General features: G+C 39.2%; 1 protein-coding gene across 5 annotated transcripts in view; it reads right to left on the bottom strand.

Annotated features, from left to right (window-relative positions):
• Window positions 1-19,209, bottom strand: part of LOC132379550 (myoferlin-like) — a 263,587-nt gene that overhangs the window by 159,107 nt on the left and 85,271 nt on the right. For all 5 annotated transcript variants that reach the window (XM_059947586.1, XM_059947583.1, XM_059947585.1 and 2 more), the window contains 8 exons: window positions 17,060-17,184; window positions 14,523-14,636; window positions 12,248-12,425; window positions 10,398-10,522; window positions 9,213-9,319; window positions 8,254-8,446; window positions 5,210-5,365; window positions 216-347 (listed from right to left, as the gene is read on the bottom strand). In XM_059947586.1, coding sequence (XP_059803569.1) covers window positions 216-347; window positions 5,210-5,365; window positions 8,254-8,446; window positions 9,213-9,319; window positions 10,398-10,522; window positions 12,248-12,425; window positions 14,523-14,636; window positions 17,060-17,184 — 1,130 coding nt within the window. The remainder of the gene's footprint in view (window positions 1-215; window positions 348-5,209; window positions 5,366-8,253; window positions 8,447-9,212; window positions 9,320-10,397; window positions 10,523-12,247; window positions 12,426-14,522; window positions 14,637-17,059; window positions 17,185-19,209) is intronic.

The raw sequence follows: 19,209 nt of genomic DNA, 5'->3' as shown, positions 1-19,209 counted from the left end.
ATGACTCTCTGTCCTCCCACAAGCAGAATTATCTTCTCCATATCCACCCTGTCAAATCTGTCTCTGAATCTATCCAGTTCAAGTCACCTCTCATCATAAAACAACTGTGAACTGCAACACTAATTTGTCTTCCTGTCTGCAGATGGATCCTGACCTGTTGCGTATCTCTGGCATTCTGGTTTTACAAGCAAAATTCAAACATGCTTCTCGCTTACCATTTCTGAAAACACACTGAAACTTCCTTCAGCAAAGCTGTTGAATTTATTCTCCACAGCTGAAAGTCCAAGCCAAAAGCGAACACGCAGCTGAGTTGGTACTTTAAAACTTTTGCTTTTGCCTTCCATGTACTAGAAGAGAGAACAGAAGGATTAGACCAAATATTCTTCAGTGAAATCAGACATTCAGAATTGCAAATAATAAACTCTGATGGTTAAGTTTAAGTTGTATCAGTGTACAAAAATCAATCTGTGACCAATGTGTTATGGTAACACACCAAAGAAATTGGGTATAGCCCTTTGGGACAGAAACAATCGCAGTCATTTACAATAAACCTATAATACAATACAAACTGCAGGTAATATAAGATTTCGATTGATGCAAGTGAAATCAAACCGTGAAAAGATAGAACAAGCATGTTTAGTGCAAGTAACAAAAGGATGAATTTCTATCCATTGGTTTTGTTCTGTTAAGTAACCTATCAGTAGCCTCGAATCCAAAGCCCACCTAGCTATTAGCAGCACTTCAGCCTTGCAGTCATTTGCAATATTCTCCCTGTAATCAGACTGCAGAAACTTTATCCTCTTCTGCAAACACCTTGAGCGAGGTACAGTATCACCGCCCATCCTTGAACATGGCATCTGGGAAGCTACTCCTTCCTGGAATAACGTCTGCAGCCACAGAAACAACCATCAGCTCCCAACCTACTAAATCCTTAAGAAATGCTGCTTTGTTGTTTGTGTACAGCCAACAAGCTTTGGTGAATAGTTAGTGAATAATGCCAAAGACTACTTTTCACTGCTCTTAAGTTGATAAGGCTAAAGCTGTTGATCAATGGAAAGCATACTTGATTCTTGATTAGCTACTGTTTTTGAATAGCCATCAACTGCCATTCCCTATAGACACAAGAGACTGTAGATACTGGAATGTGGAGCAACAAACAAGATGGTGGATGAACTCTGCACATCAGGTGGCATCCATGGAGGGAAATGGACAGTTGATGTTTCAGATGAAGGCCTGGATGGGGGATTGCAATATATGGCAATATAAAGAGGTGTAGGGAAGGGTGGAGAAAGAGATGGTAAGCGATAGGTGGATCCTGGTGAGGGAGGGGTGATAGATAGTTGAAGGTGGGCAGAATGGAACTAGCAACAGAAGCTGAGACCTGATATGTGGAGGCAACAAAGGGCTGGAAAGTGATGAAATTTGATAGGCGTGTAAGGGTTGGAGGGCAGATTGGAGGAGTGGGGGAAGGGGAACCAGTGGAAGCTGTGTGACCGTGTTATTAATAAAGTATTTAGTTGTATTCTTCATTTTGTTTGCCACAAGTCATCGCCGGGCTTCACCGCGTCACCTTAAACCAGAAACCGCTGATGCTTGGATGATTTAAATGTTGGGCCGATAGATTGAAAAGGCAGGGCAAGGATCAGGCTGGTTCTGCTCTCTACTCCATGACGTTAACTCAGCTCTGTGTTGAATTGAGGCTGAGGTTCTGGCATGCACTGGGCTCAGCAACGTTTATTCAGCTCTGAGCTGAAGTGAGGCTGACGCTTTGGACTGCACCAGGCTCCATGTCTGAGGGTTCAGTGACATTTATTTGGCTCTGCACAGAACTGAGACTGAGACCTGGGCCTTGTGTCTATGGGCTCATTTTGACCTGATGCCATTTGCATACATTTGTTGTTTGCACAATGTGTTTTTATTTCCCTCTGCACATTGTGAGTTTGATGGTCTTTTTTTTAAATATGGGTTCTTTTGTATCGCTGGGGTTTGTGGCTGCCAGTAAGGAGACGAATCTCAAGGTTGCATAATGCATAGATACTTTGATAATAAATGTACTTTTGAACGGTGAGTGATAGCAGATGGAGTAGGTGGAGGAGGCAGAAAAAGATCACGGGGTGGGGGTGTGTTTAGGAGAACTGGGCAGATCCAGCTGTGGAGAAGGCCAAGGACAGACACATCCTTGTGGGAAAGGGGAGGAGAATTAACTTGGCTGACAACTGAGAGCTCCAGACAGCCATGACATGCAGAGCACAGGTACTCAGGAAAGTGGTTGCTTAATCTGTGCCTGTATCATTTACCATACATTTTCAAGCTGATGAAAATTACTTTCAAGGGGAACCTGTAGATGGTGGCATCTCTGAGTGCCTGTTGCCCTCACCCTTCCAGGCACAGCAACATTCAACTGTACGACGTACCATGATGTGGTTGCTGACTTTTAACCTACTTCATGATTTCTCTCACCCTTCCCTCCTAAATAGTCCATAACTTTGCCAATTTCACCAACATCTTCCTTACTGTTTCATACGCCACTAAAACTACAGAGAAGTACCTTCCTTTTTACCTCTTCCTTCTCCATCGATCATGGACCCAATTCACCTGCACTTTTCCAAATCTGCTGTTTGTATTCATGGCTCACAATTTGATCAAATGCAGACTGGATGACCGTGTTTTGGAACATCTCCATTCAGTCTGCAAGAGCAATCCCAAGCTTCCAGTCACCAATTCTCTGTCTCACTCCTTCTTTGACCAACCGCCTGCATTGCCCCAAATGAATGCAAACAAGGTTTGGCACTTCATCTTTAATCTGAGTATGTGGAAGCTCCTCAGATGCAATGCTGAAATTCATAACATTGGGCAACTACTTTTTTCCATTGATGCAGTTCTACCTGCTCTTTAAATTGTTTTGAAACCATGAAATATTTTAAAGCAACTGTCAGCTTGATATTTGTTCTGAACCTTAATCACAGGTATTCATCTATCCTCTCCACTTACCACCACACCCCCCGCAACCTTAAACATTTTTTTCCCCACCCTTTTCCAAATCCAATTAATGGCCTTTAACCTGAAGTATTAATTTAGTGTCTCTCCTTGTGGGTGTGACTTGCCCTGAGTACTGGTATTTTGTGTTTCTTTGACAGCTGGGTCAGAAAATGATCCTTCCAGTTTTGCTCTATCTGGTGTTCAGAGATTTTGACTTTGTTCTTTAGCCAGTTTGGATTTGACTTTGCAAATTTTGCCCGGACCAGGGGTTCTCAACTTGGGGTCCGTGGACCGCTTGGATAATGGTACAGGTCCATGGCGTAAAAAAGTGGGGAACCCCTGTCTGTTTCGAAGACAAAATACATCACCTACTCAACAGTCCTGGCCAAGAATATCATGAATGGTTTAGCCTCCTCTTTGGCACTCATTCACTTCATTCTGACATTGAGAATTGTAACATGCACAAATCAGTTCTCCTCATTGTAGTGTAATTATCCACTATTGAACTATAAAATATAATTATAAATATATTGATTATTAATATTCATCTGCATACGGCAGGGTGACAATGCTCTGGTCTGACTAAGTAGTTTAAGGACATCACCGTTTGATGATGTCAACTATTAAGAACATCCACATCCCATTTGTCCAAGCTCACAGAAAGTAAATACTGTTTAGAGACTGTTCAACTACCCAAGCAATCATAAACACAAAGGTTACTGCAGATGCTGTGGTCAAATCAACACATACAAACAAGCTGGATGAACTCAGCAGGTCGGGTAGCATCCGTTGAAATGAGCAGTCAACGTTCCCGGCTGAGACCCTTCGTCATGTCCTGACGAAGGGTCTCGGCCCGAGCAATCATGCTTTGTCAATGTTATTAATGCCAAAAGGAACAAAAAAGATGCCTGAATTAGGTGCAAGTCACAGTACTTTTCCCACCTGGTAACAGATGTTAAGCACAATGATTATTTCAACCACCTCAAGTGGTTGTTCAACCATCCACTACAGCAATGGTAGAACAACACTGCAGAAATTCTAATGCACTATTTCAGGCAACCAGTGACATAATTTCAAGAAATTGAAGAGGTGGTGGTGGTGGGGGGGGGGGTGATGGAGAACAGGAATATTTTAGCTTTGATTAATAGTCACCTTTGTTAGCAGCAACTCTATTGGCACTAAATAAGGTTTGAATGGTAAACTAAAGCAGCACTTGGGTTTCAAAGTTGCCAAAGTGTTTGGTTTTAGCTTATTCAATATCAACATTAAACAGAAACTGAATAATTAAAATCAGTGCATCCAGTCGCGGCAAAACAATGCACGAGTTAACACATTGAGCTCAAGTTAAACCACAGCCATTTTACAGAGCTTTCTTCAAAAAGGCAGCGTCCATTATTAAGAACCTCCAGCACCCAGAGCATGCCCTTTTTTTCACTGTTCCCATCAGGTAGGAGGTACAGAAGCCTGAAGGCACACACTCAGTGATTCAGGGAACAGCTTCTTCCCCTCTGCCACCCAATTCCTAAATGGACATTGAAGCTTTGGACACTACTTAACTTTTTAAAAAATATACAGTATTTCTGTTTTTGCAAGTTAAAAAAAAATCTATTCAATATATGCAATTGATTTACTTATTTATTATGTTTTATTTTATTTATTTATTTTGTCTCACTGCTAGATTATGTATTGTATTGAACTGCTGCAGGTAAGTTAACAAATTTGACATCACATGCTGGTGATAATAAACCTGATTCTGAAAACATATAATGCTACAATTTAGAAAAAAACACGTGAATGCATCCTCCTCTAAGTAGTACACTCTAATTGGAAATGTATTACCATTCCATTATTTATAATCAAAATTATGGAGAACTATCCATTGGAGCCCTTTCATCACATTGACAGTAGTGTTTGAAGACACTGCACTCTAACAACTTCTCAAAGGCAGGTTAAGTTGGGAAATTGTACTGTTTCACAATAATGCCAACATCTCACAAATCGTAACTTACTCCACTGAAGAAGTGAAAATATGTACAGAATATTTCAATATGATTTATACCATTGGGTCAGATCTCAGGAACATGATAACAAAATGAGTTCCAAAAAGGTTTTACAAAGTAAAAGCAAATAAAATTATAATTAATTAATTTAATTATAATTATAAAGCAAATTTAAAGCATAAAATTAGGAGTTTTATGATATTAGTGCCAGGTATAACACTTAAGTCTACCTTCAAGAATATGGTCTGTGTCCTGCCACAGAATCTGCCGCAGGCTTCTTCACTTGTAGTCGAGTAAAGCAGCTCGTGAGCTGGAATTCGTGCAAAAGCAACTCGTTTCTCATCACATATCATTGAGATGATGATATCAGGCATGCTGTTTTGTGGCTGTGGGAACAACAGGAAAATCTTTACCATTTATTCTTCCAAGAGAACCCTTCTAGTTCCAAGCTCTGCAGGTACGTTAGTGGAGCAATATGGTCAACACAAACCTATACTGGTCGAGTACCGCTTATCCAAAATACTTGCGGCAGAAAGTGTTTGGGATTTTGGAATATACTGAGATAGCTTGGGATCACCATCATCTGTAATTCCAAATTTATGTGCTACTGGTAAGCAGAGTTTGTTTTAACTTATTAATCACACATATGTTCTTAATAATAAAAATTTCCACATGCCATTAGCATATCAGTATGTGAAACGATAATGTGTTGCACCACAGAAAGGAGAGTATCTGAATCAGCTGTTGAACAGCAACAAAAAAAAACAGCTGGCATTCAGTCTCCACTTACAATGCTATGTTTTGATTAAAAGGTTACTGTACACTTTATTTTTTTAAGGTTTTATGTAAAGTATAAAAACAATAATCATAGGCTCGTTCTCATGCTAGATTTTTGTGATCAGCAGACAATTTAAAAATTTAATGCTGTGCCTTTTCTAAAATATTTGCAACCAGCCTGCCAGAAATTCAGGATTACCTTCAATTTTCAGTTCAACGTGATAGGTCTTCACTCGTTTCATAATCAGCATACTGTTAAGTGGCCCATGTGCGCTTATCCACAATTGAGATCTTCATTTTTCACTTAATGGAGTGTTCATTAACATCTTTTCATTACATATGAGAGGTCACTTCTCAGAACTGTCTGTGGTGTGCAGAGACCTACGCATTAACTGGGAACCTTCCCAGCACCTTGTGAAATTTTCCTTTTGTGACATCATGTCAATACTCCAAAACAAATAAATAAATAAATTGGATTTTGGATTTTCGGATAAGGGGTGCGCAACCTGAGGTGAGGTGAAGGCTTCTGTCGGTCAGAGTTGGCCATGGACATTGTGTCCTGGCTGGGAGAGCAAGCTGTTGCCCACGTTGCAAGCTCCCCCTCTCCAAGCATCTGGTGAACCCAAAGGAACAGCAGAGACCTGTACAGTTTGGTACCAGCAATGTCACAGGAGTTGCCAGTCAGCATTGAATTCAATGTAGGACTGCCTTTGGGATTTCGGCTCCAGGTTTTTCCCTTGGGGTTTGCTCCTGAAGTTTTCCCCATGAGTGGGTATAGCTGCAAGGCAGAGGAGGTTTGAGATCAGAATTTTCCCTCCTAGAGGAGCTGCCAACCACGGCTGATGTGCCCCATCTGCCTGATGCAACTGGTTTTAATGTGCCAGTAACCCGCCTTTGCCCCTTCTCCTGTCAGTAGAAATGGTTCTGCCAGGCTTAGTAGCTAAGCCACAAGTGAAGGCCAGGAGCTGGACTTGGTTGTCAGAGGCTACTTGAGGTGCACACCATTGGGAGCATTTAATAGATAGTGGGAGATTGTCCCTATTACCACCCCCGGTTATAACAACCTTAGGATTCTCAACCTGCATTTTCTGAATAACAAGCTCAAACTCAAACCCAAACCCAGGTCTGTGCTCATTTAGCAATTAGCTAGAGCTGCAATGAAGTTTTAACTGACTTAAAGTCAAAAAACTGTCTCAGTGCCTGCAAAATATTTCGACAATTGTGCGTGCTTGGCAAAGAAAAATTAAACTTGATTTGATATATCCTGTCAGTGACATGAATTGGCTGGTTCTCTAACTCACATAACGTGCACTGACAATGATCAATTCAAAACTCCTGTTTGATAGCAGAGATTATAATTTGTATAATGAGTATCAGGGATACCCACTTTCCCCAATAAATGCAGTATTATTATATACATCACAGTGATAAAGCTGTTACCAGTATGTAGCAAAGTACATCCAGTGCTGTAATTGAACTTGAAATTAAGTGTAACACCCATCGATTCCACTTCAGCATCAAATAACTTAAACAGAACATGGATAATGATAAAGAACAAAAATACTACAGATGCTGCAAATCTAGAGCAATAACAGAAAATGCTGGGAACACCAAGCTGCACCTATGGGAAGAGAAAGAGTTAACATTTCCAGTTGAACACTCTTTGGAAGAACTGAGAAGAGGGAAACAGAAACTGGATAGCTGCTAGAAAGGTGGGCTGAGTGTGCTTGTCTACGAAGCGGTCACCAGGTTTTACCCTGTCATTGGCAGCTCTGCCTACCCCTCCATCTACAGAGCTTAAGGAGCCTCTTTTCACCCCTCTACAGTTGGGACAAAGTCTTCAGACTGAAATGTTAACAATTTTTCTTCCCACAGATGCTGGCTGAATATTTGCAGAATTTGGTTTTTACTATTATGATAAAATGCACTCTGCCACAAATAGAATTATAGTTCCAAATTCTATACCCAAAGGAATGACTGGGGGGGGGGGTGGAGAATTAATCATCACTTGGCCTCTGTATCTCCTTCTACAGCTGGATCCTTGACTTCCTCAGCAGGAAATGACAGTCAGTGTGGATCAGAAGTAACCTACTCCTCACTAACAATCAACCACATTTATCCTTAAATTTCCAAATTTTAACTATTCCTCTGAGAAACATACTTTGCTAATACCTAATTCTTTGCTTTGTAGTTCCCCCAATAAATCGCACCACTGCAACACTGTCCTAACCCACACCTTAAGCCTCACTCTTTGTACAGCTTTAAGTTTTCCATTCTCTCAACTCCTTTGATATTGAATTTTATTTGCTCATACTTCTTTGAAGTGTGGTATTTGAAAAACTTTTAAAGTTACAGGAAAATACTACTGTAGTGTTAGTTTTCAGTTAAATATTAGTATCATCCATACTAATAACTGTTAAACATGAATGTTAGAATACACATAGTGCAGATATGAAGATGGAAGAGAATACAAGAAATAGCAAATCTGAGCACTAACCTCTTCAGCCAACGATTTAAGGTTCTCCAGCCAACCTTCAATATCAGTAATTGTTTCCTTGGGATCACTTGCTTCGTTTCGTAAGGTCTTTGCAGATTCAACAATGGAATTTAGGGCTTTTTTACGCATCTTGTGGATTTGCAAGTCAAGCTGTGTTACATTAGGTTTACCTTCAATAGCTGGCAGAGGCTGGCTGAAATCAGGAGAGATCAAAATACAAAACTCACAGATAATCAACTTAGCCAAAAGAAAAATGTCAACTGAAAAGTTAAAAGTCAGAAAGTAACTGACACTTGATATTTGGAGTTTATATTAAAAAAAAGTCATGATTTGAAGTAACAAACTTATTCCAGCAAATTGAATCCCAATATTAGTAATAACCTATAATCTATACAATTACTAAATTATATTTGCTTCAAATGAATTTCAATGCATTTTAAATATAACATGACTTCCAGAAAATCTGCTCTTAGCTATTTTTTGTAGAAAGAAAATTCTCCCTTTTTTGGTGCTTCTAGCAAGTCAAGAATTTGAGGATTCTCACAATTGGTCAGTATTTCCAAAGGTTATCCCAGCTAATCATTCAAATGAATGCAGTTTTATTTATTGTTGCCAACTCCAAACCAAAATTTATTGAATCAAAGTATCAGTTAGCTTAATAAATTTTATGCAGTTCAATTAACGAGTACATAGGGCATTCTATCATAAGTCACTTCTTGAAATTGCTGGAGGATGCACTGAAATTGAAACATTGCGTCCCCATGATTACAGAGTTTTTACATTTTCAGATATGGATGACAATGGAAAGATTGTATTTATATGCTAAATTTTATCTCATATCCTTGTAATATTCTGCAATCACATTTTAGCAATTTCCCATTAGAAGGCAGCACAGCCATCTGGAATTAGCTACAACAGAATTTACTTTCATGATGTTGGGCAAATTCTTCTAATTTTACCTGCATTCTTCTATAACTTGTTCAATAAGCTTGAACCAGAATTCAGCTAAAGGTTCCTCTGCAACTTTGACCTGTATAGCTGTCTTCAGTTTTGTCAAGTTCGTTTCCTAGGGGGGGAAATGGAAAGCTAAGCAAAGCTGAATAAAATGCCAGATTTAGAATAGGTAGCTCCATGTAAATTTTGCTGGTAAACTCTCTTCATAATGTTCAGTTATGATAATCATCATAATGCCTCAGTAATCACACAATTCAGACTGGCAGCAGGACTTCTACGACAATTAAGGCAACTCTATTGTGGTTATCCAAAATATTGAAACAATTACATTTCATAAAGGCATCGCTCCTTTTTGGGGTACTTTTGCTTGTCAGCAGTAAGAACGGCTTTGTTCATACTTGCAGCTGATTACTTACTAAAAGGGATGCATAATTAACATGAATGGGGCCAAATACATGCTGATCTACGTTGGCCTTCAAGGTTCACAGTGAAAGATGATACCAGGACAAGTTTCAATGAGATAACACCGGTCAAGATAACAAGCATTTGTATCCTTCAAAGAAAGAAATTGTGGTGTGACAAATGTTTTTTTTTGCAATATACTTATGCTTGCAGTGATTAAGAAAATTAATGGAGGAGCACAGCCAAAACCTGATAGGGCTGGCACTAAGTTGGCACTGCAATCTAATAGTGGCAGATTGGGAAGCTTTGTTAGGAAAAAGCTCTGGTACACCAGATCCTGACTTCTGCTCAAGGATGACTGAAAACTTATGCAATCAATGGATAAAGCATCTATTCAACAGACACAAAATACTGGAGGAACACAGCAGGCCAGGCAGCATGTACAGAAAAGAGTATTGCCAACGTTTCAGGCTGAGACTTTTGACTGTTTACTCAGATGCTGCCTGGCCTGCTGAGTTCCTCCAGCGTTTTGTGCTCAGATTTCCAGCATCTGCTGATTTTCTCTTGTCTGTGATATAACATCTATTGATAATTTGATTGTTGACTTTTAGCATCCATTACAAATGCAACAAAAAATAATTTCATTTATTTGCAGTGGGAAGAGGCCATCAAAAAGTTGTAATTTATTTGTTTCCTCACAAACCTATCGAACTAAAAAACTTCAAAGATTTATTCACCTGATGTTTCATGATCATGAGAAATGAGTGGAAAGAAAAATAAATGCTTACCAGTCTGTGGACCATTTTCAGGAGGATGTTCACCGAATCCAATCGGTGACTGATATCTTCCCAGTAAGAAGTCAGAGTCACCACAGGCTTTGTGTTGGCCCAAGGTAGAAAATAGTAGTGGTTACCTGCCAGAAATAAGAAAATGAATTAACTGACCAAAGAACTACCTATACTCGTCTTAAAACTGTGCCTGTTTAGCAAATACTACTATCTTCTCTGATCCCATTTACTGAGCCATTTTCATCATCTCCCTATTGAGACTATTTTTAAAACAATCTCTATCTTGACAGCCATTCACCATACTATTTGCCTTTTTGACCTGCACTCCTACCTTCAAGAGATCTATGCAATTTAATCCCATGTACTTCACTTTTCTTTAAACTCTCAGTATTGCCATTCAGGAAGCACTGCAGCAATTCAATAAGACTTCTTAGACAGCACCTTCAGAAAACCCATGACCTCTGCATGCTAGAGGACAAGGGCAGCAAATGCATGTGAACATCACCATCCAGAAGTTGCACTCCAAGCCACTTACCACCTCTGCTTGTAGGCTTGTTCCTTTGTAGGATTTTGCAAATAAGAACGGCAGAAGCATTTTATGTTTAAGAAAAACCATAGTAACTCACTTATTGCACTCCAAACACTAAACACAAAGCACTGTAAAAATACTTGATGTAATTACACCAAGCCAGAACAGCCTCCAAAAGTGAACCCCAGCTTAATGTCGGTGGGGGTGATTACATTCATTTCCACCAATTACATTACCCAACAGCTTTGCTGCCACTGGGTCAAAATCCTTGAACTTCACAAGAAGACTATGAGTATACCCACACATCAAGGACTGCAGTGATTGAAGAGAAGTGCATCACTACCTTCTCAAGCAATTAGTGAAGGACAATTAAATGTCAGCTCAGCCTACGAAGCACACATTAATGGAATGATTTTTATTTTTAACTTATACAAACATTTTACTGGTTAGAGTCACAGAGGAACCCAAAGAAGTTAAAATGCAAGGTTTATCTGAAGGTATTCCAGCTTATTAACTAGAAGCCGGACATGTTCCAGAACCCAAGCAGTTTTCTGAGTACAGATCCAGAAAATTTGAAGGCACCATGGAATAAGTTTAGCATCAGTCTAAAGCGTGTGCTGCAGATATTCAAAATTTAATTGACTCTATCACCATTTCTCTTCTAATTTCTGAGCACTGAAATTTATCAGCCATTTACTGAACATCTGCCCAGACCACTAATTTAACATTCAGTCCAATTTAAAATTGCAACATCAGCTAATTTGTACAAACAGACTTCGATATCATTTATGTTACTTAGATTTACATTTACATGGATTCAAGAACACCATAACCTCCCCAAAAATTCACACAACTTTCAGTGGAAAATAAACTCTTCTCGAGCTTCCAGCTGGACACAGGTATCAATTATAGCCAACATCTCAATAACGAACTCTGCCATCTTCATCAGGGATAATTGGAAATCTATTTCTCACCTCCCAATGCTGTGCTCTCAACCCTCATCCCTACAAGTTTCATTTCTGATGGTTATTAAATTCAAGCAAAATTATATTTAGACAATATTGGCCACCTGGTTGTACATTTGTCAGGAATCACTGACAGCAGTGTCAGACCATTTCCACAATAAGCTATTGCACAGCTTGAACTCTTGTCAATTTTCTCTCAACCATGAATGTAGATATCAATTAGTCATGACTAGCTGAAGTAATTTACATCCATAATTGAGTCAAGCAGCTGGTGGAAATGGAGGATCACAAGTTTCATAATTGATAGCAGCAATATTAAATCCTGGGTACCTGGGATTCACAGCAGTAGTACTCACCATCAAACACTGCTCTACTATACTGGGTAGTGGAAGCCAAAGGCCTGCAGGTTTTGTCAAATTTGTTGCCATAATTGCCCATGCTGACTTCAAACTGAATGGCATCTCCAACTTCTTGCTGCATCGTTGCAGCATAAAAGACAGCACAAAGACTGTACTTGCGCCGGCGTTGATATTTCTAGAACAGGATGTATTAGATGAATTCATGTCAACAACAAACAATCCATAATCACCAATAAAAGACATAGATACTGAGTCACAGAGATTGGCTTGGAAACAGATCATTTGGCCCATTGATTCTATGCTGATCATAATCTACCCTTTGCACTAAATCTACATTAATCACCCCATCTCTCCAATCTTTCAACTCTCCCCCAGGTTATACACTCACCTTGAAACTAGAGGCAATTTGCGATAGTCAGTTTAATCGACCAACCTGCTAATTCTTGGGACGTGAAGGAAACCAGAGCACCCAAGGGAAACTCAAGATGTCATAGGAAGAATGTACAAATGCCTTACTGACTGCACCCAAGGTCACAGTCTCTAAAATTTTATCCTTCATTATATTGCAATCACTACTTCAAAAGTAGGCTCCCTCGAACCGACTTCATTTTTCCTCCCTTCAACCCCATAGATTGAACCAGGGCATTCATGTGATGGAGATTCACTGTCCTGGAATGGGAGGTCTCACGTTTGCTAAGCTTGCTTTCTAAACAATAGCAGCTACCACTTGAAAGATCATGAACAGATGCAAGTAAACTTTTAACTATATTGCTTTGTTTAATCTCTGGTTGCAAATAGAAGTCAGTCATCAGTTCTTAAAATGTAAATGGAAAACAATGATCAACTTGACGTTAAAAAAGCACTTTCTATACAATGACTTTGCAAACAAGCTCTGTAATTAGAAAAACACTGTTTGTGAAGACACTAGCTTACAGACTAGCATTCTGACTTATTGCTCAAGGACCCAGTATAACGCAAGGGGTTGTTTAATTTTGGTTATTTCAAACAGACAAGCAGACTCTGAGTTGCTTAGTTCAAGGAAACTTTCTGAAAGGATAGATAATATTTAGTATACCAGTAACTGTTTATACTTGGTAGTTTTATGTACTCAGAAAAGTTAGCTTTATAGCATTGTGAACACGGAACTGAGGTCCATGTCTCCAAAAGATGCTTTTAGACTGTTTGTGTTAAAGGATATCTGATAAACTATCATACATTTCTGAAGTCACCCAGGTGGAAGAGAAACTGTATAAATGTGGAGAGCAGTTCAGGTTTATTTGGAATGGTGTAAGGAGCATTAAGAAACTTGAAAGAAACATAGGGTAAACTAGATCCATTCCTCCAGCTTCAGTTTCTGCAATGGACTACTTGTTTGTTTGCATCATTGTATTTTTTTTAAAGTTTACAGGAATTGTACTTGTTTTGGAAATGCTTAATCCTTTGAGTTTAAGAACCCCTGTGTGCTTTATGTGTTAGAAATGCTCTAGGTTTAGGAAATGGTTTGTAATTTGGAAGTGTTTAAGATAGAAATCCACTGAGTATTAAATGTATTTGAAGAGTGTTGTATGGATTCAAATGTGTATCACTGAAAATAAATGAACTGCATTTTAAACTACTTTGTTAACTGGAAGTAGGGAGGGGGACCCTTTGCTCAAATGGTGGCTATTAGCAGTTAAACACTGGAGCATAAACACAAAAGTAACTAGTTTTTGAAGATCGGGTATTTACAGTATACTCTCTCTTCAATGAAAGTACTCATGGCTATTTATATCCAATGGGCTTTAAATTCTGTGTTTGAGCTTCAAACTTCATGATCAGCAAATCCAATACCATGAGATAAACTGCCCCATTGTGCCACCCTATAAAAAGATTCTTCATAGGGTGCCAGCTTGACATTGGATACTACAATAGGTGAACAAACAAAACTTTGAAAAGGAATAGGATATTTCAGAACTGAAAATTAGATCACTTTTGTCAATACTGTTATCAAATTATTTACCACTTGACAATACAATGCCAACAAGGATCAAGATAAAAGATACAAATTGAGAAGAGGAAAAGCAAATTCAAGAGTATTGTTCTCTGTCAAAGGGGATTGTCGAAGCAAGCAACATAAGCAACTTTTCCAGCTATTTTGGACAGAGTGAACTGGGCTATAGAAAGTTAGTTCATGCAGATCTTGCGGCCAGAGTCCAAGTTTTTATTATGGTGCTTGTTAGAATGCTCTAAGACCAATGGATTTACAAAGAATAACCACTATTAATTAACTAACCTGTACAACCAAAACATCATCACTTGGTATGTCTTCCACCTTCTTCTCTGGACTACCTTCAAGTTTAGTGATTAGTTCAACTAACAGTCGGCCACGATATGAAAGGCCCTCACCCTAGAAGTAAAATAAAAATTGAGGATTTTGTGTGACAGTTTCCCCCCCCCCCAACCTTCCCCAAACACTGAAATGAACTTGTTGTGACTGAAAATACATAGCAAACCAGACGTTCAAATGACTGACTTTATCAGTGATTTGATGATCTACTGTCTGATCAATAAAATGATGATCACACTGGTATCAGGTCAGCACTTAGTGAACAGCAAAGATTGATGGGAACTCGGCCACTGGTTTCTTGTAATCTAACACAGGCACCAATTCATATTACCAGCTGCAGATTCAATGGCTTGCTTAGGTTACTTTTGCAAATAGCAGTGCTGAGACTGTTCAGAATTTACTAGCATAAATAAGAGTAACCATAAGATATTGGAGTAGAATTAGGCCATTCAGCCCATCGAGTCTGCTCCTCCATTCCATCACGGCTGATCCTAGATCCCACTCAGCCCGATACACCTGCCTTCTCACCATATCCTTTGATGCCCTGACCAACCAGGAAATGATCAACTGCTGCTTAAATATACCCACAGACTTGGCCTCCACCACAATCTGTGGCAGAACATTCCACAGATTCACGACCCTCTGGCTAAAACAAAAATCCTCCTTACCTGTTCTAAAAACGTTGCCCTCTCAATTTTGAGGCTGTGTCCTTTAATTCCAGATACCTCCACCATAGGAAACATCCTCTCCACATCCACCTCATCTAATCTTTTCAACATTCGGTAAGTTTCAATGAGATCCCTCTGTATTCTTCTAACCTCCAGTGAGTACAAACCCAAAGCTGCCAAATGCACTTCATAGTTAACCCCTTTATTCCTGGAATCATCCTTGTGAACCTCCTCTGGACTCTCTCCAATGACGACACATCCTTTCTAAGATATGGGGCCCAAAACTGTTGACAATACTCCAAGTGCAGCCTGAATAGTGCCTTATAAAGCATTGGTATCATCATTTTGGTTTTATATTCTATTCTCCTCAAAATAAATGGCAACATTGTATTTGGCTTCTTTACGATACACTCAACCTGTAAATTAACCTCTGGGAGCCTTGTACAAGGACTCCTAATTCCCTCTGCAACTCTGACATTTGAACCTTCTCCCCATTTAGATAATGATCCATACTATTGTTCCTTTTACAAAAATGCATTCTCATACATTTCCCAACACTGTATTCCATCTGACACTTTTTTACCCATTCTTCCAACTTGTCTCAGTCCTGCTGCAATCGCCTTGCTTCCTCAGCAATGTCTACCCCTCCACCTTTCTTCATATCATCCGCAAATTGTGACAAAGCCAACTCCATTATCCAAATCAGTGTGAAATTAGCAGTCCCAATATGGACCCCCAAGGAACACCACTAGTCATTGGCAGCTAACCAGAAAAGGCCCCCTTTATTCCCACTCGCTGCCCCCTGCCTGTCAGCCATTCCTCTAACCATGCCAGAAACGAAAAGAACCTTTGCACACTCTCCAGAGTACATTATCAGTCTACAGTACAATCTCCAAAGATGTACTGTTGAAGCTTTAAGGCATTGCTCAGGCAGCCCTCTGCCCAAGGAAAGATATGCTGGCTCTGAAGAGGGTCCAGAGGATGTTCTCAAGGATGATCCTAGACATGAAAGGGTTAACACGAGTTGTGTTTGATGTCTCTGGGTTTGTACTTAATGGAGTTCAGAAGGACAAGGAGGCAATCTCATTGTAACCTCCTCAGTAATGAAAGGCCTGGAAAGAGTGGACATGGAGAGGATGTTTCTAGTAACGGAATAGCCTAGGATCTGAGAATACAGCTTCAGAATACAAGGACAGCCCTTTAAAAACTGGTACGAGGAGGAACCTCTTCAACCAGAGGGTAGTGAATCCGTGGAGTTCTTTGCCACAGAAAGCTGTGGAGACCAAGTTATTGGGTGCAATTAAGGCAGAGATAAGTTCTTGATTGGCAAAGGAGTTAATAGTTACGGGGAGAAAGCAGGAGAATATGGTTGGAAAAAAGCACATTGGCCATGCTTGAATGGCAGAGCAGATTTGATTGGCTACAGAGCCCAAGTCTGCTTCTATGTAGTTATATTCAAATTCCCTCCTTAATACAGATCAGAACCCGCTCATGGATATCAATGAATCAGCAGAATTTTCCGGCATATTTCTTATGTTATGCAAGCTTCATATCGAAAGAAAAAAAAATAGCAAAATTGCACAAATGAGCACCATCAAGGTCATCTTACATGGCTCCCACAGAGTAAGTTGTCACAAAGAATTGTTACATGTCACAGGTCTTCAAAAACTTAATGCTTCTGAGCTGAATACAGTCATTTCTGCAGCTGAATACAAAGGAGCATAATCGCATACAAGCAGTTTTCTCATTTACATTATTAGGTATCTTTACACATTGCAGTGAGATCAGAGAGCGAGTTATAGTATTCTTACTAACCATTCCAAGGTTCAAATCTTCATAGGGATCTGGAAAGCCAGTAAATTCTCTGGGGCTTCCATAAAAGTTGATAAAAGCAGGGCCAAAAGCAGGAAGAAATCCTGCTGATTCCTCTCCTGGTTCCTCTATCAAAAGACACAATGATCAGCAAGCCACCTTGGCATTTCTAGAGCATTCATTTAAAAATTCTTAGTGCAAGTTAGTTTGTTAGCGTGTGCACAGATTGTGTAATTGTGCAGTGTGGCAGTGGTAAAATAGATTCTATGCAAGTAAATGAAGAGAAGACTCTCCAGATCTCATCTATGACTTTACCAAACTTACTGCCAGACCCTACTAACTACATTGGCAAGAAATCAAACAGAATGAATACTGAAAATAAAATTAAAAAGGAACATACTCCTTACCCTGCCTCTGTAACCAAGTCTAAAAGTTAAAATTCTGAAGCAAACAGGGAGATAAATCATAATCTCTGAAAATTATGCCACCAAACAGCCTTCTATTTGTGTCCATCACTTTTAATCATTCCATTTCCTATCACAGCACCTTCCAACTCAGTGAAGGTGGGGATAGAAGGAAGTGTGATACATTTTCTGGAATTGCTAGCCTTCTGCTCTCCAGCTATCACTTCCAATAGCGGCGTAGGAAAGTAATGGCTTGTTCTCCACCCCCTTACAGCAGATGAAAAGTCTGAAAGCCCTCGGAAAAACCTGAAGCAAAAATTCAAAAATAGAAAGTGGAATCATATAATCCGTTCCCAAGTACCTGCATTCAAATCAACGTAAACCGAATCTAAGTCTGAAGCTCAAAGGGGAAAACTTGAAGCAAAAAAAATGGCTAAAAAACCAAAAATGCTTTAATGAAATAATTTAACCAGTACCCAAATATTTGCTTTAGTCACTATCAACCAAGTTTAACTTTTCATGCATAACTTCATTGAGCAAGCAAATCTTCTGATGCTACCATAGAATTTTCACAAGAAAAGGATTAGACACAGTTTACATAAAATTCTAAAATTTGATTTTGAAACACACGTATAAAACATATATGGCCCAAGTTTTTCCAGATGCTGGATCTAGGTAATGGATCAAGCCACTTTACAGGATATTGAGGGCTTCTAGAGTGGAAAATTGTTGGTGTTCTTAACCAAGAGTGCAAATCCTTGTAGAAACCACCCAATTAATGGCATTCACTCACAAACATTTTGTACTGAATTCCACATGATAAATATACTGAAGGATGAGATTCTAAATCATTAATAGAGAAATCAGAACTTAGAAGGTCTGAACAGATGAGATATGGCAAAGTTATTTCCCATGGTAGGGGATTCTAGGACAAGAGGGCATGACTTCAGGATTGAAAGTTGTCCTTTTAGAACTGAGATGTGGAGAAATTAGTCAGAGGGTGGTAAATCTGTTGAATTTGTTGCCACGAGCAGCTGTGGAGGCCAAGTCATTGGGTGTACTTAAGGCACAGATAGATAGGTTCTTGATTAGCCAGGGCATCAAAGGGTATGGGGTGAAAGCAGGGGAGTGGAGATGACTGGATGAAGTGGATCAGCCCATGATTGAATGGTGGAGCAGACTCGATAGGCTGAATGGCCTGTTTCTGCTCCTAAATCTTATGGTCTAAGTCAAAGTCTGCCAGGAGATGGTGTAACTTAGGGAGAGCAGATACATAACAGATAGATACTTGAATCAGTTCTACCATATCTCAAATTTTAAAATGACATTCCATGGAATAAATTAATGGCAGTTACAGCCAGGTGCAAGTGATTAAGTAAAAAGTATTTCTGTTAATGACCAAAAGCCTGGTGAAAACTTTAAAAAAAAGTGATCTAAGAATTACCTCAGGAAGATGCACTCTTTGATTAATAACCCAAGTAGTTAATATTAACTGTGTCTAATCCTGTAATCTCTTAATTGTGCTTTTCAAAAAAATTGGTTTCTGTGAAAGAACAAGACTTAGCTAAGTATTATAAGCAGTTAATTAATGAACAAAATGGCTGCAAGAAAAATAGCTTTAGGCCAAAGCATGCAGGATCAGTATGCATTTTGCCAGCATGGTTTAACTCAGTATTTCAAAATGGGGCAAGTCAGATTTTTTAAAAAAATTGACAGAACAAATTTATGGTCAACAAAATTGAAATATAT

The sequence above is a fragment of the Hypanus sabinus genome, chromosome 22 (genome assembly GCF_030144855.1).
Source record: "Hypanus sabinus isolate sHypSab1 chromosome 22, sHypSab1.hap1, whole genome shotgun sequence".
In the NCBI taxonomy this organism is placed as follows: domain Eukaryota; kingdom Metazoa; phylum Chordata; class Chondrichthyes; order Myliobatiformes; family Dasyatidae; genus Hypanus; species Hypanus sabinus.
The sequence above is the reverse complement of the archived record's forward strand: the minus strand, read 5'-3'. Positions and strand labels throughout refer to the sequence as shown.